The 15,652-nt window shown below is 38.6% G+C and overlaps 1 protein-coding gene across 1 annotated transcript; it reads left to right on the forward strand.

Annotated features, from left to right (window-relative positions):
- Positions 1-663: 663 nt before the first annotated feature.
- Positions 664-10,464, forward strand: LOC127662433 (transcription cofactor vestigial-like protein 2). The gene is made up of 4 exons (XM_052153603.1): positions 664-947; positions 1,641-1,962; positions 7,463-7,882; positions 9,517-10,464. Exons 1-4 carry the CDS (start codon positions 861-863, stop codon positions 9,558-9,560), a joined length of 873 nt encoding a protein of 290 aa, XP_052009563.1. The 5' UTR covers positions 664-860; the 3' UTR covers positions 9,561-10,464.
- Positions 10,465-15,652: the final 5,188 nt, after the last annotated feature.

Below are 15,652 nucleotides of genomic sequence, written 5' to 3' on the forward strand. Positions count from 1 at the left end.
GAGGTAAAACCATTCTTTTGATGTCAGTGTGACAAAGGAAGTGGCCAAAACAAGTGTGTAAAATGACATAATTCCTTCTTTCAATATCTAATAGTCTATTTTGCGACATTGTGACATAAATCATTAAAGAGGGCATTTTAAATCATTTAAGTATGAATATGTGTATTAATTAAGAATTTTAACATGCAAATTAAATTGCTCACTATTTGGCAAGTTTTGGATGAATGTTGCCCTTTATAAGCATGTTGCTTTAACTGCATATAAATGATATATAATGCATTTGTAAATGACTCATTAGTAAAGTAAAGCTGTGCTAATTTGAAAAAAAATAATAAAAAAAAAAACAAACAACAACAAAAAGCATCCAAAGTACATTGCATAATTCATATGCAAAGTATTTATGTTCCATATATTTTCCTAATAGCGAGTTCACAAAACCTATCAAGGAAAATCTTTGTGGATCAATCATGGAAGATTAACAAGAAGGCCTGCCACTGTACTCAGTATAGGAGCCCAAACCCTTTATGCACCGACGTGCACTGCATTGTCTGGGTCACGCTGTCAACATTTTAGACTAGAGGGTGGTCTGGGGTCTTGGTGTGGGTGGGAGGGTCGACATGTGAAGATCAATCTTGGGCACATTCTCTGGTATAAACCAAAGCACAGGCCCGCGAGTGCAGCTGTCAGCGCGCACTAGGTGTGCATCACCGTGGACCACCGCTCAGTCTCCGCGCGCTCTACTTACAGACACAGAGATGTTGCAACGTTCTACATGACTTTCTTATACGTTCTCCTGCTGTTTGCACGTGAAATAGCGCGAGTTCCGTTGCCTGCGAGCCAAAAGGGGTGAGCGGGTTATCATGAGTTGTCTGGATGTTATGTACCCGGCTTATGGTCATTACACACCGTACGCGCACAAATCTTCAGCGTTCGTCAGCACATTACCGGTAAGCTGGTCAAAACTCAGAAATCTCCTACATACATTTTGAAATATAGTTCGCATACGCGTAGCAACGTTACTTTTTTATAGGGTATCAATGAAAACCTATATGAGCAAGTTTTTATTATTTTTTTGTTTAACACAAATATAGCCATATATCAGATTTCTGTCTGGAAAAAAAATATTCAAACCAATGAAGTAAATGTTGCTGCTTTAAAATAGAATTTCTTTGCACGTTATTGTACAAATGGCAGCTGTATTTTACGAATGCACTTTTTTTATTGTTTAAATCACGTGTCAAATTAAAAATATTGTTTACACTATAAAACTTGGAAGTGTGCAGTTGTCTCCTTAAGGAGCTATATGTACCTGATGTAACCCTTAAAAAGGACTTGATGGCGCAACCTATGTTGTCGGGTTGATTCGGTAATAATAATTAATATTTTTGACTGGGGGTCATATGTTGCTAGATGCTAGATGTCATATGTAAAACAGACATAAAAAATATTTTTATAAATGGTTTACACCGATATTACAGTACAGTATGAGCAACACATACACACACACACACACACACACACACACACACACACACACACACACACACACACACACACACACACACACACATAAACACACACATAAACACAAACATTAGCAGAGTGTTTCGCAATGGTTCTGAATCACTTCTCTTTCTTAGGCACCCATTGGTCTGAGAAGCCCCTTATCTCGCTGTAGGGATCCGATGGACAGCACGGGGGCCCCAAGCTGCTCTGAGAGTGTCCCGGTGTCTGCCAGGAGCTCCAGCTCGGGGGGTCCTTCCCCATCGCTGTATACCTCAACTGGAGAGATGGAGCAGGCTACAAAGGACAAGGAGGTCGGGGAGGCAGAATACCTGAGCTCACGATGCATCCTCTTCACCTATTACCAAGGGGACATTAGCAGTGTGGTGGATGAACATTTCTCTAGAGCTCTCAGCACCTACATGGAGGCAGAGGGCAAAAAGAGGCAAAACGACACAGGTGAGACCTCACTGGAGAAAGTACTTTAATAGTGGCATGGGAATGCCCATTGGTTTGGCATGGTCTGCCATACAAAAAAGGTTTTGAGACAGCTAAAAGACACAGACTGGAATTCAAAAGCATTGCATTTTACAGTGGTTGTATGTATAAATAAACTTAGTGGGCTCGATTTAATTCAAATTAACTGCGCAGAATTGAATCAAATTGAAGGATGTAAATGAAACTGATTTGCTCTTAAGGAATAGATCACCAAAAATGTAAATTCTATCATTATTTAATCACCCTTATGTTATTACAAACATGTATGACTTTTCTTTGGAATGTTAGCCTCAGTCAAATTTCACTTTCATTGCATAATTTTTCCATTGAACGTTTTCTGTGAATGTTGTTATATTCAACCTAACATCTCAGTTTTTGTTCCATTGAATAAAATAGTCATATGGGTTTGACAAACTGAGGGTAAGAATTTATAGTTTTGGGGGAACTATCCCTGAATGTGAAATACCCTGAAGTTGAATGAGAACTGAAGAGGAAACAAGCAATGTTATGTGGTTTGTTGGAAAGGTGGTATTTTGAGAAATGAAAGTATGATTTTAACTGGTTCAGCCAAAAAGAAAGAGGGAGAAAAAACTGAATATGTTGAAGTTTGAACAGTAGTCTCATGCATGGAGTACCAACTGTCTGCAATGCAAAGGGGTGCTTGCACACACACTAAATGATATGTGTGTTTACCTTAATAAACCTTTGCTATATTCTCAACAAGCATTGAGAATATAGCAAATATATTCTCCCCTCCCTGTAACATCTTCATCTAGCCTCTCAGACACTCCCTGCCTCTCAACAGATACTATGTTTATAAGTGTTGGTAAGCACAGTGGCTCGAGCTTGTATCGCGTTCAAACAGCTCACAATATTGGCCTCAGATTTATGAGGAGCTCACCCATCCCTTCTCTGATCACAGCTACATCACTGGTGTCTTTTTTCAGAGCAATTCTAAATATAAAAGTACTGGCTAAAACCATGCTCCCCCTGCGTTCCCTCCCGACATTCTACAAGGGGTGGGGGGATTGGGGGGAAAGAGGGTTAGTAAAAACAACAGGTGGGGGGATGAGCTCCTGCTCATCCCCCTGCAGGTCTGCAGGTTTGTGGAGGTGGTGCTGGTGCTGGTGCTGGTGCTGGTGCTGGGGGTAAACTGGGTTGACATGACAGTAGGAGATGGCCAAATGTGGTTCTGTAGGATTTAAACTCCTACCTTATATAGGCCTTTAGGATAGACAGGACAAGGCTTTGTTCCTCTCTGTCTTCTCTTGGCATCTACTTACCTTCTATGCCTATGTTCAGGCATAAAAAATTCATGAAAATGAATAAAATCTTAAAAGTAATTGAAAGGTCTTGGACATTTTTATATAATTTTTTTTTTCCCCAGTTATGCTTAGCTGTAAAATATTTATTAACCCTTCTGTTGTATTCATTTTGTGCTAAAACATTTTGTGTTCATGGTCAAAAATGAAAGATGATTTCAGATAGCATATATTATCAGAAGATATTGCATTAGATATTTTTATCAACTACTTTTTTAGTAATTATAACAGGTTTTATAGACTACTCTTTAAAAAAAAGAAAAAATACTATTTAAATATATTTACATTTATTGATAGAATGATTCACTGAACTGAGGTTAAACCGAGCCTGTGGGGGGCACTACCTGTGGAAAAAAATACGTAATAAATTAATAACCACTTGCTCAATCTGAACAAAACTGGTGTTGTTTTAAAGCCTAGAATCTAGACTTTACAATCCTACCTTTTGATTTCACCAATTCTTAAATAATGCTTTTGAATTTGCTGACAAATTAGAACTGCCAGTCTGAGGACCTTAAAAAAAAAATATTATCTGGGTCAGAACACAACATAAGGGATATATATATATATATATATATATATATATATATATATATATATATATATATATATATATATATATATTGAACACATACATATACAGTTGAAGGCAGAAGTTTACATACACTTTGAAGTCATAAAACTCATTTTTAACCACTCTACAGATTTAATATTAGCAAACTATTGTTTTGGCAAGCCATTTAGGCATCTACTTTGTGCATGTCATTTTCAAACAATTGTTTACAGACAGATTGTTTCACTTTTATTTGACTATATCACAATTCCAGGGGGTCAAAAGTTTACAAGTTAACAGTGCCTTTAAGCAGCTTTGAGAATTCCAGAAAATTATGTCAAGCCTTTAGAATATTAGCAATTAGCTTATGATAGGAGGTGTATTGAATTGGAGGTGTACCTATTTATGTATTTTAAGGCCTACATTCAAACTCAGTGCCTCTTTGCTTGACATCATGGGAAAATCAAAAGAAATCAGTCAAGACCTCAGAAAAACGTTTGTTGACCTCCACAATCTAGTTCATCCTTGTAAACAATTTCCAAAAGTCTGAAGGTACCATGTTCATCTGCGCAAACAATAGTACGCAAGTATAAACACCATGGGACCATGCAGCCATCATACCGCTCAGGAAGGAGACACATTCTGTCTCCAAGAGACAGACGTTTTTTGGTGAGAAAAGTGCAAATCAATCCCAGAACAAAAGCAAAGGACCTTGTGAAGATGCTGGAGAAAACAGGTAAACAAGTATCTCCGTATATCCACAGTAAAACAAGTCCTATATCAACATAACCTGAAAGGCTGGTCAGCAAGGAAGAAGCCACTGCTCCAAAACCACCATAAAAATTCAGAGTACAGTTTGCAAGTGCACATGGAGACAACAATACTTTTTACTTTTTAGAGAAATGTCCTCTGGTCTAATGAAACAAAAATTGAACTGTTTGCCCATAATGCGTTGCTTCAGGAGGAAATGGTGCACTTCACAAAATAAATGGCACCACGATAAAGGAAAATTATGTGGATAGGGTTAATTGGCATATATATATATATATATATATATATATATATATATATATATATATATACACAGTATCTCACAAAAATGAGTACACCCCTCACATTTTTGTAAATATTTGATTATATCTTTTCATGTGACAACACTGAAGAAATTACACTTTGCTACAATGTAAAGTAGTGAGTGTACAGCTTGTGTAACAGTGTAAATATGCTGTCCCCTCAAAATAACTCAGCACACAGCCATTAATGTCTACACCGCTGGCAACAAAAGTGAGTACACCCCTAAGTGAAAATGTCCAAATTGGGCCCAATTAGCCATTTTCCCTCCCCGATGTCATGTGACTCGTTATTGTTACAAGGTCTCAGTTGTGAATGGGGAGCAGGTGTGTTAAATTTGGTGTCATCACTCTCACACTCCCTCCTACTGGTCACTGGAAGTTCAACATGGCACCTCATGGCAAAGAACTCTCTGATCTGAGGATCAGAAAAAAAGAAGTGTTGCTCTACATAAAGATGGCCTAGGCTATAAGAAGTTTGCCACGACCCTGACACTGAGCTGCAGCATGGTGGCCAAGACCATTAAGCGGTATAACAGGACAGGTTGCACTCAGAACAGGCCGACCAAAGAAGTTGAGTGCAAGTGCTCAGCGTCATATCCAGAGGTTGTCTTGAAAACAGAAAACCTGAAAACAGTTTGCAGTTTGCTGAAGACAAGCAGACTAAGGACATGGATTACTGGAACCATGTCCTGTGGTCTGATGAGACCAAGATAAACTTATTTGGTTCAGATGGTGTCAAGCGTGTGTGGCAGCAACCAGGTGAGGAGTACAAGGACAAGTGTGTCTTGCCTACTGTCAAACATGGTGGTGGGAGTGTCATGGTCTGGGGCTGCATGAGTGCTGCCGGCACTGGGGAGCTACAGTTCACTGAGGGAACCATGAATGCCAACATGTACTGTGACATACTGAAGCAGAGCATGATCCCCTCTCTTCAGAGACTGGGCCGCAGGGCTGTATTCCAGCATGATAACAACCCTAAACACACCTCCTAGACAACCACTGGCTAGGCTTGCTAAAGAAGCTGAGGGTGAAGGTGATGGACTGGCCAAGCATGTCTCCAGACCTAAACCCTATTTAGCATCTGTGGGGTATCCTCAAACAGAAGGTGGAGGAGCACAAGGTCTCTAATATCCACCAGCTCCGTGATGTCGTCATGGAGGAGTGGAAGAGGACTCCAGTGGCAACCTGTGAAGCTCTGGTGAACATGCTCAAGAGGGTTAAAGCAGTGCTGGAAAATAATGGTGGCCACACAAAATATTGACACTTTGGGCCCAATTTGGACATTTTCACTTAGGGGTGTACTCACTTTTTTTGCCACGGTTTAGACATTAATGGCTGTGTGCTGAGTTATTTTGAGGGGACAGCAAATTCACACTGTTATACAAGCTGTACACTCAAATTTGTGTGCATAATAACATGATTTTTAAATACTTATACAATATTTACATGCCCCTGGAAATGTCATGGAAATGCATTGGTAAAAACAGTGTAGGAACCCTGTGTTTTCTTCACCTTTTCTTTCCCTGTTTTGATCTCTATCATGGGTTTCCTCGCTGTTTTCTAACTCACTGTCTTTCTCTCTTGCTCTCTTTTTCCATCTTTCATCTCTCTCACGTGGCTGTGTGTATTTCTGTGATGTGTGGTAAGCTCTTTAGAAGCAAATGCAATACCATATGATTCAATCAGAAAGACATTTGAGGCCGTGGGCTGGGAATCATATGAAACCATGTGACAAATCTGACCTGAGAGTCCTAGGTGCAACAGCCTTATATTGCAGGTGTACAAATGTGACACAAAAATAAATGCCATCTCTGCTAAACCTCTAATTAAATATTTGATGTGTAACTGTAATCCAGAATAGAAATGGAGAAATTACCATGGCGAACAGCCAGTATTCTGGTACCTGGGACGCCTGCCGTCGAAACTTTAGTGTGACTTCTCATTTCCATCTTAACTTCAGTTGAAACTGAACATTTTTTGTAATGAAAGCAGAAATTGGGACAGCATTTCTTTTTATCTGTGGAGTTGTTCTACATTTGAACATATTTTGATTCCTTATTAAGGAGTCAGTTTCCCTGTTTTTCATGTTTTTTCGTATATAAAATAATAGCTACATCACTCATAACATTATTCATGTTTGCATTCAGAAGGTATGATGATTCGCAAATGCGATTTTGAAGAAATCAAAAGTAATCTGATTACATTCATTTCTTATAAAGGTAATGGGATTATGTTACTGATTACTTTTGACAAGTAATCAGTATTTGTAATGGATTACATTTGAAAAGTAACCCTCCCAACCCTGGACAAATTTTAGGAACTACTGTAACAGCCTCAGTCAGAATTCACCTTCATTGTATGCAAAATAGACCAAACAAATGTGAATAATTACTGAGACCATCAGATTGAAACAACATGAATTTTCATTTTAGGGTGAAATGCCCCTTTAATAATGTGACATTTTGCCCTCTGGTTCTCTTTGTCAGTTTCTCTTTTTTCTTCCTCCCTTTAAGACGCTTCGTCCTCGAGCAGCCGGCGCAGTTTCCCTCCATCGTTCTGGGACAGTAACTACCCATCTCCACTCAGCCGACCACACTGTGATCCAACAGGTGCTCCCACCTATGCTATGGACCCATACGCCCAGGCCCTGCACCCGGGTCTGTCTCACTCACATGCTCACCCACACCCATCAGAGTCCTGGAGCTTCTCTCAAAGCCAGCCCTATGCTCCCCCACGGCCCCTTCACGAACTGTACTCCTCTCCCGGGTTGGATCCTCACTACGGCCCCCTGCTGATGCCCACTGTCCGGCCACCACATCTCCCGCCGTTACCTGGGCATTATGATATGGGAAAGCTTGAACCCACTCCCACGTGGCCGGGACTGCTTCCGCCTGGGGAAATGGCACAGAGCCTGGCCCTCAACATGGAATCGGGTAAGATGATCTGATATAAAAGCTGGGCTTCATAATACATCACACAAGCAGGAACATAGAACAAATCTGAAAAGTGGATAGGACACGTTATATTTTAACTTTAGCTAGTGATGCTCTTAAAGTGTTAGTTCACCTAAAAATGAAAATTTTGATGTAATTTACTCACCCTCATCCCATCTCAGACGTGTATGACTTTCTATCATCTGCTGAACACAAACACATATTTTTAGAGGAATATTTCAGCTCTGTAAGTCCACATACAATGCAAGTGAATAGGTGCTAAAATCTTTAAGCTCCAATATCCACATAAGGGCAACATAAAATTACTCTAGATGACTCCATATCTTCTGAAGCGATCTGATAGATCAATATTTAAGTCCTTTTTCCTTCACTTTCACTTTCTCCTGCTTCTGTTTTTGGTGATTCACATTCTTGGTGCATTTCGCCCCCTACTGAGCAGGGAGGAGAATTATGATAAAAAATGACATAAATATTGATCTGTTTCTCACCCACACCTATCATATCATGTCCAAACACATGGATTTAAGCACTGGAGTCATATGAATTATTTTTATGCTCCCTTTATGTGGACTTTGGAGCTTCAAAATGATGGCACCCATTAACAATGTATGGACCTACAGAGCTGAAATATTCTTAATTTGTGTTCTGCAGAAGAAAGAAAGTCATACTCATCTGGGATGCCAGGAGGGTGAGTTAATTACAATTTTTGGGTGAAATATCCCTTTAATTAAGTAATGTTTGCCCACAGTGCCCAGTAATCCTGACAGATTTGTTGAAAGTGAGACGTTGTTAAATAGGTGCAAGTTATAGTTAGATTGTCTACACAGTAAGGGTCCATTCACACCGAACGCATTTATGCATCCTTCTGCAATGTTTTTGGATTGTTTTTCTAGGAAGTATAGATGACTGTATATCTTTGACTGCTGTGCTACGTCTCTCTGTTTTTTAGTGTCTCATGCAGAAGTGCAGTGTTTTTTAGAAAAATTAAAAAAATAACTTAAACTTTAAAAAAATGCTTATTTGGTTCTTTTCATTCACTGCTTCTAGCTTTGCAAGCGCAAGAATGCATTCAGTCTGAATGGCCCCTAAAATGGCAGAGGCTTCTGTTTGATCTCAAAGTTGTTGTTTTATGTTTTTTCTCTCTGCACTGCAGCCAAGTAAAATGAAAATCTTTAAAGTATAATAATTATCTTTAAAAAATGTCATAATAGTTTGCAAGGTGTTACACTTACACCCTCCCAACCTGCCAAGGTATAATGGCTGTAATACCTTTGCATACAAGAACACACAAGGAAGAAACATATACAATGCTAAAAATGTACTTGACCTATAGGTAATTTAAATATAGTAACAACTTCCTGGTACAAAACTTCCAGGTAGAAAATTACTTGATAATCAAGTTCTCTGAATTTTCACCCAGTTTGGGAACATATAGAAATTATGTTAAAACCAACAGAGCCACACAACACATTCACAAACCCTGGAAGGAAATGGATTGTTTGGCCATGGTGGTTGTTGCTTATTATATAAAGAGCTTGCAGCCACTATGGAGATTGTGTGTGTATGGGCCCTCCTTGTTTTCAGCCATTGTGTTTGTCTGCTTTGCACTGCAGGTCTCCAGCATCACAAGAAAGGGAAGGAGCTCTACTGGTTTTAATGAGAAGCCCTTTATCGACCATCCAATTAAAGCCTGAGTTTGGCCCATTGTAACAGAACTGTTGTTTCTTTAGCCCCCACACACAACGGCTCGGCACCAGCTCTGCATAAGCTCTGAATACGCTCCAGGACTATTTGTGTGCACCATGGAGATATGAACATAGGGCAATGAGAGAAGGCCTGGGGGGAGGCAGGGGTGCTAGACTGCATTCTCTCTCTCTCTCTCTCTCTCTCTCTCTCTCTCTCTCTCTCTCTTGATCTTTTCCCCCTCTTTTTGATCTTTATTTTTTATTAATTTATTGTGTTGTTAAAATCCAGCTTGCTCTGTTTGGACATTGAGATGTGGAATGGTACCATGTACAGAATGAAACATGATGGGCAGATTACAGATGGATTGATAAATAAAAATAAAACAAAATCTGGTGTTAACTGGCAAGCTGTACATATTCTTGTTCTTTTTCGTGGTGATTGAACTACTAAGGATGGCAATTATGTATAAACATTTGTATTATTTCTTTGGTTTAATTTTTTCATTCTTGTAAAGTATTATTATTTATATATAGTATTTATGTGTTTCAATTACAACTCACTTATGGCCAGTGCTGTTACCGGTATTCTTTTATTTAAATTTTTTGTCATTAGGCAATGTACCATGAAAACAGCTACAGTAAATCTGAGAGAACTCAAAGAATTAATTAATTATGTCCAATTAAAAGATATGGTTTCCCAAGTTAACGAGCCACTGTATAGAACTGATAAGGTTTTGTAGACAAGGAATGTGTGGTATGATGTTGTATAGGGGAAGCCATTTTTATTTTTTTTCTATGTGTGTCACTTGATTGAATTGCTGATAATGAATACATTTGCTTTGTTAAGCTTAAAAAGTGCTTGTATGTCAATAATAAACATGCATTTAAATATGATATCATGTTCCTGTCATAGCCTAGTACCCCTCCCTATGGATATGAAATATGAAAAAGTGCCAACTTGCAATTACTTAAGAATTAAGTCTGCTCTTGGGAACCTTCAATGCAGCTGAAATGTTTTTATAGCCTTCCCCAAATCTGTGCCTCGACAAAGTCCTCTCTCTAAACACTACAGGCAGTTCCTTTGACCTCATGGGTTGGTTGTTGCTCTGATATGCATTTTCAGCTGTGAGACCTTATATAGACAGGTGTGTGCCTATCCAAATCATGTCCAATCAATTGAATTTGCAACAGGTGTACTACAATGAAAGTGTAGAAACATCTCAAAGATGATCCAGAGAAATGAGATGAACCTGAGCTAAATTTGAAAAGTTATCAAAACTCAGTTTTTTGCTTCATCTTTAAGGTGTAAGGTGTGTAGATTGATATGAAAAAAATTATTTAAGGCATTTTTCCATAAGACTGCAACATAATAAAATGTTAATAGTATCTGAGTACTTTATGAATGCACTGTATATATATATATATATATATATATATATATATATATATATATATATATATATATATATATATATATATATATATATATAAAACATAATTTGTATATATGATATATATATACAAAAATATTGGCACCCATGGTAAATATGAACAAAGAAGGCTGTAAAAAAATCTGCATTGTTTTCCTTTTTGATCTGTCACTCAAGAATACTGTCCCAATTTGTAATCCATTACAAATACTGATTACTGAAACTTTTAATTGAAGTAGAACAATTGAAAGAGGGGAATATCTAATTATTAAATAAATATTTTCCTCCAGAACACGTTGGTCACAATTTTTGGCACCCCTTGAAATTCTTATGAGTAAAATATATCTGAAGTATATTCCCATTCATATTTAAAATTTTGTAGTGCACCTGGGTGATTAGGAACATGAAATTGTTCAGCCATGACTTCCTGTTCCACAGGAGTATAAATATGAAATAACACACATGCCAAATTCCCTTAATCATCAATCACAGTGGGTTAGACTAAAGAATATAGTTCTGATGTGCGGCAAAAGGTTGTTGAGCTTCACAAAATGGGATGTGGCTATAAGAAAATAGCTTAAGCATTGAAAATGCCCATTTCCAACACCAGGGCAATAATTAACAAGTTCCAATCAACTGGAGATCTTAAGAATCGGCCTGGAAAAGGATGTGTGTCTATATTGTCTCCACGCACAGTAAGGAGGATGGTTCAAGTGGCCAAAGAATCTCCAAGGAACACAGCTGGAGAATTGCAGAAATGAGTTGGGTCAAAAAAAAAAAAGAAGAAGACAAAAGAAAAATCAGATATCATCTACATCACCACAAGTTGTTTGAGAGGGTTTCAAGACAAAAAGTCTCTGCTCTCATCCATCAACAAACTCAAGTGTCTTCAGTTTGCCAGACACTACTGGAACATCAAATGGGACTGAGTTCTATGGTCAGATGAAAAAAAAAAAAAAAACAGCTTTTTGGCAGCAAACACCAGAGATGTTTTTGGCACACACAGAGATGAAGTACCCAATGCCCATGGTTAAATGTAGTGCTGGAACTTAAATGTTGTGGGCTGTTTTTCTGCCAGAGGTCCCTGACATCTTGTTCAGATACACGGCATCACAGACTCTTTCAAATAACAACAGATAAAATATAAAAACCTGACTGCCTCAGCCAGAAAGCTTACAATGGGCCCTGGTTGGATCATCCAGCAGGACAATGATCCAAAACAAACATCAAAACCAAAAATGGTTTACTGACTACAAAATCAAGGGACTGCCATGGCCATCCCAGTCCCCTGACCTCAACCCCATAGAAAATGTGTTGGGTGATGTATGTATTTCGGAGAAAAATATATATTTAATAATTAGATATTTCCACCGTTTCAATTGTTTTACTTCAATTAAATGTTCGATTTTAGTCATTTTTTTCATGAAATGTCAAAAGGATAATTAATGCAGATTTTTGTTCAAAGCCTTCTTTGCTCTTATTTACCATGGGTCCCAATTTTTTTGGCCATACTGTGTATATATATAAAAGTGTCGGCTAACTGACAAAATATAAATGTAAATACCTATTTATATTCACGTTTCAACCTAAAATACTAAAGCTGATTATTCAAATATGTGCAATAAAAAATACATGCCCCACAATTACTTAAATTAATAAAAAAGAAATGAAATAAAAAGACCAGAACAGAACAGGTATGGAGTTATTTACATTCACGTTATTGTGATGTCATTGCACGTGTCAGTGGATCTAAAGCTCGGGAATAAAATAAGGAAGAAACCGAGTCACTTCATCATAAGCTACAAATGTGAACTTTTTAGTTTAGCTTTGGGTCATTGTGTGTCTGCAGGTTATTGTGCAAATAATTAAACTGGATTCAGTTTTCATAGAGCTCTTCAAATGATGGGTTATTATTCAAATAACACAATTCATAATTGGGACTTGCTGTTTAGATGTGCTTCACTACTAGGTCGTTGTATATATAGAGAAAAATTACGGCCTCTACTGGTGATTTATTGTAATGTTTCTCAAACAAAATGCATACAGTATCTGTCTCTGCAATATCACTTTGATGTTACTCACTATTCTGAGACATTATTTACAATCAAGGGGCTAATTTAAAGGGGTAGTTTACCCAAAAATGAAAATGATATTATAATTTACTCAATCTCATGATGATCCAAACCTGTATTTAGTCTGTAGATCTCAAATAGAATATCAGCCACCATTCTGTGTCATTGTATCTTTTTTCTACGTATAGTTATATGGGTTTATGAATAACATGAGGATCAGTAAATGATGACAGAAATGTCCTTCATGGTTAATCTAACCACCTTGATTTGAGGTCGACAGCAAAGATGATAGAGACTGAAACAATCTAAGAAATAAAATGCAAATGTGGCAACTACTGTTGTCACGTGGCTGGACAAGGCAGGACCATTACATGGCAATCATGTGTTAGATAATAAAAGCATTGTTTTGTGAAGATATTTTTGTGGGCATGTATGTTTGTGCTGATGTAAGTTGTTTGGCATTTTCCATTTATTGTTGTTGATCTGTCTGTCTGTCCATGTTTTTATGTCACATGACAGAAGTCATAAAGGTTGTATGCTTCAGACATGTGCCGTTCTGTTCAGAAAGACAAGCAGTAAGCAGATAGTTTTCTGTAGTCTGATGATTTCTAATCATCAGTCATTATTTCTAATATGCTAAGTGGTTAAGACCAGTGGTTCTCAACTGGTTTTGCTTCAGGATCCAGATTTTATATTGGACATTGTGTGGTAACCCAACACAGCTATTGAAATTGTTTATCACACAAAAGTATAATTATTAATAGTACAATAAACAGTATAGCTTTATTTAAGATTTTATAGTTTAGTTGAAGGTTTTTAAGGATGATGTCATGTCACGCACCCTGTCCATGTTGGCATCTGCCTAATTTAGCCTGCTTCCATTTTGTGAATTGTTTCTGAATTTGTGCCAAAAAGACCACACGGATTGATTGGATGTCTTTGATCTCTACAATAAAATATATCGGAAGTGTTTCCCACTTCCCTTTAAAAGTTGATAAGCCTGTTTATATGCTTAGTGGCACTTAAATGTTTGCATCCAGCATTGCTTTCCCCTGCTGTCCACAACCCCATACGAACAGGCCTGCAACACATTTTTGGGTTGTAACCCTCAAGTTGAGAACTATTCAGACAATACATTACAGCCATACTGTAACTGGAAGCATATCAATTTATAACATGGCTGCACAATAACCAAAGATCCAGATACACAAATAAACACAAACAGATACACACTCTCACAAATGCTTACAAAACATTTATAAAAATCTCCCGTCCTTCATCACTATGTCATTGTTCGCACCTGATTGTCGTTTGTTATCATCATGTCTCTGTGTATTTAAACCCCGCTGTTCCTCCATTCCCTTGTCGTTCGTTGTTCTGACTGTTTTGATGTTCCCATGTTTTGATGTTTGCTCTGCTGCCTGTCTTGTCATGTTTATCCTGCCGTGTTACTTTGATGTCTCCATGTTTTAGTTTCAGTTTTGTCTTGTTTACACTTTTGTTTAATGAACCCGCATGTAGATCCAAACTCGTCTGCCCTCGTCTGCTGCTCATTACATGAGCAAACACACACATTCCTACATATACAGTACAAACATCCTCCAAGCAGCATACACAAAAAAGCAAGATGCAACAAGATGAGTTTTGTACTTTTGTCTGTGTCAATAAAAAAAAAATATCTCATTGTCCTTTTATTGTAATGGGAACTGCTGCACATCACCCTGACCACAACAGCTACTAACCCACATCTGCCCCATGTGCTTCAAATCCTGGCGATTCTGTTGTCTCATGCTTTACTTGATCTATAACTTATGTTATGACAGAAACAGCCAAGAAAGACACTGTAATGATTGGCCTTTAGTTTAAATGGCATTGAGTGTACAGTTCACCAAATTTATGATGGGATGAGAGAGTTAAATTATGGGATTGTGGTATCAGGATACAGATTATGAGAAAAAGAAAGAGAGAAAAAGACTTATATGAAGTTACAGGTAATAAACATGCAGAGAGAATAAGTTATGTGGGGCAAAACATTTAGAACTCTGCTGGGGTAAACAGCGGTTCTACGAGCCAACTGCAGTCTGCTAAGCCTCATGCAAGAGGACCATCCGTTGGAAGACCACATCCACGATTTTCTCGCGCTAGCGAGTGCCACGGACTTCCCAGACTCCTTCCTGGTGGGGTTTTTCCAGGCCAACCTGAACAGTGCGCTCAAGGAGCGGTTGCCACCGGCGACGCGCGGCTGGACGCTCCGCAAGTTCATTGAGGAGACTCTGCTGGCCTGCGCTTGGCCGTTCACTGTGGGCGTCATTGAGGAGGACCCTGCCTCTCCTCCCGCAGTGGTAACCTCCCATTTGTCTATGGCACATCCCTTCACGCCTGCCCCGCCTGTCAGCAAGCCAACCCCCACGCCTGCCTTGGTCAAAGAGCCAGCGGTGCCAGCTTCGTCCGCCTGGAGGAGGAGGAGAAGAAAGGCTTCCGCTCCCCAGTTTACGCTTGTCACGGTCAGCGAGCCAGAGCCTACGCCTGCCACGGTCAGCGAGCCAGCGCCTGTAGCCTCGA

This window comes from Xyrauchen texanus, chromosome 22 (genome assembly GCF_025860055.1).
Source record: "Xyrauchen texanus isolate HMW12.3.18 chromosome 22, RBS_HiC_50CHRs, whole genome shotgun sequence".
Taxonomy (NCBI): domain Eukaryota; kingdom Metazoa; phylum Chordata; class Actinopteri; order Cypriniformes; family Catostomidae; genus Xyrauchen; species Xyrauchen texanus.

Bases quoted from the DNA above. Each gene is read 5' to 3' on its own strand.
- LOC127662433 (XM_052153603.1), top strand. From the start codon at position 861: ATGAGTTGTCTGGATGTTATGTACCCGGCTTATGGTCATTACACACCG. The intron at 948-1,640 runs GTAAGCTGGTCA...TCTCTTTCTTAG, and splicing joins CGTTCGTCAGCACATTACCG to GCACCCATTGGTCTGAGAAG. The intron at 7,883-9,516 runs GTAAGATGATCT...TTTGCACTGCAG, and splicing joins GGCCCTCAACATGGAATCGG to GTCTCCAGCATCACAAGAAA.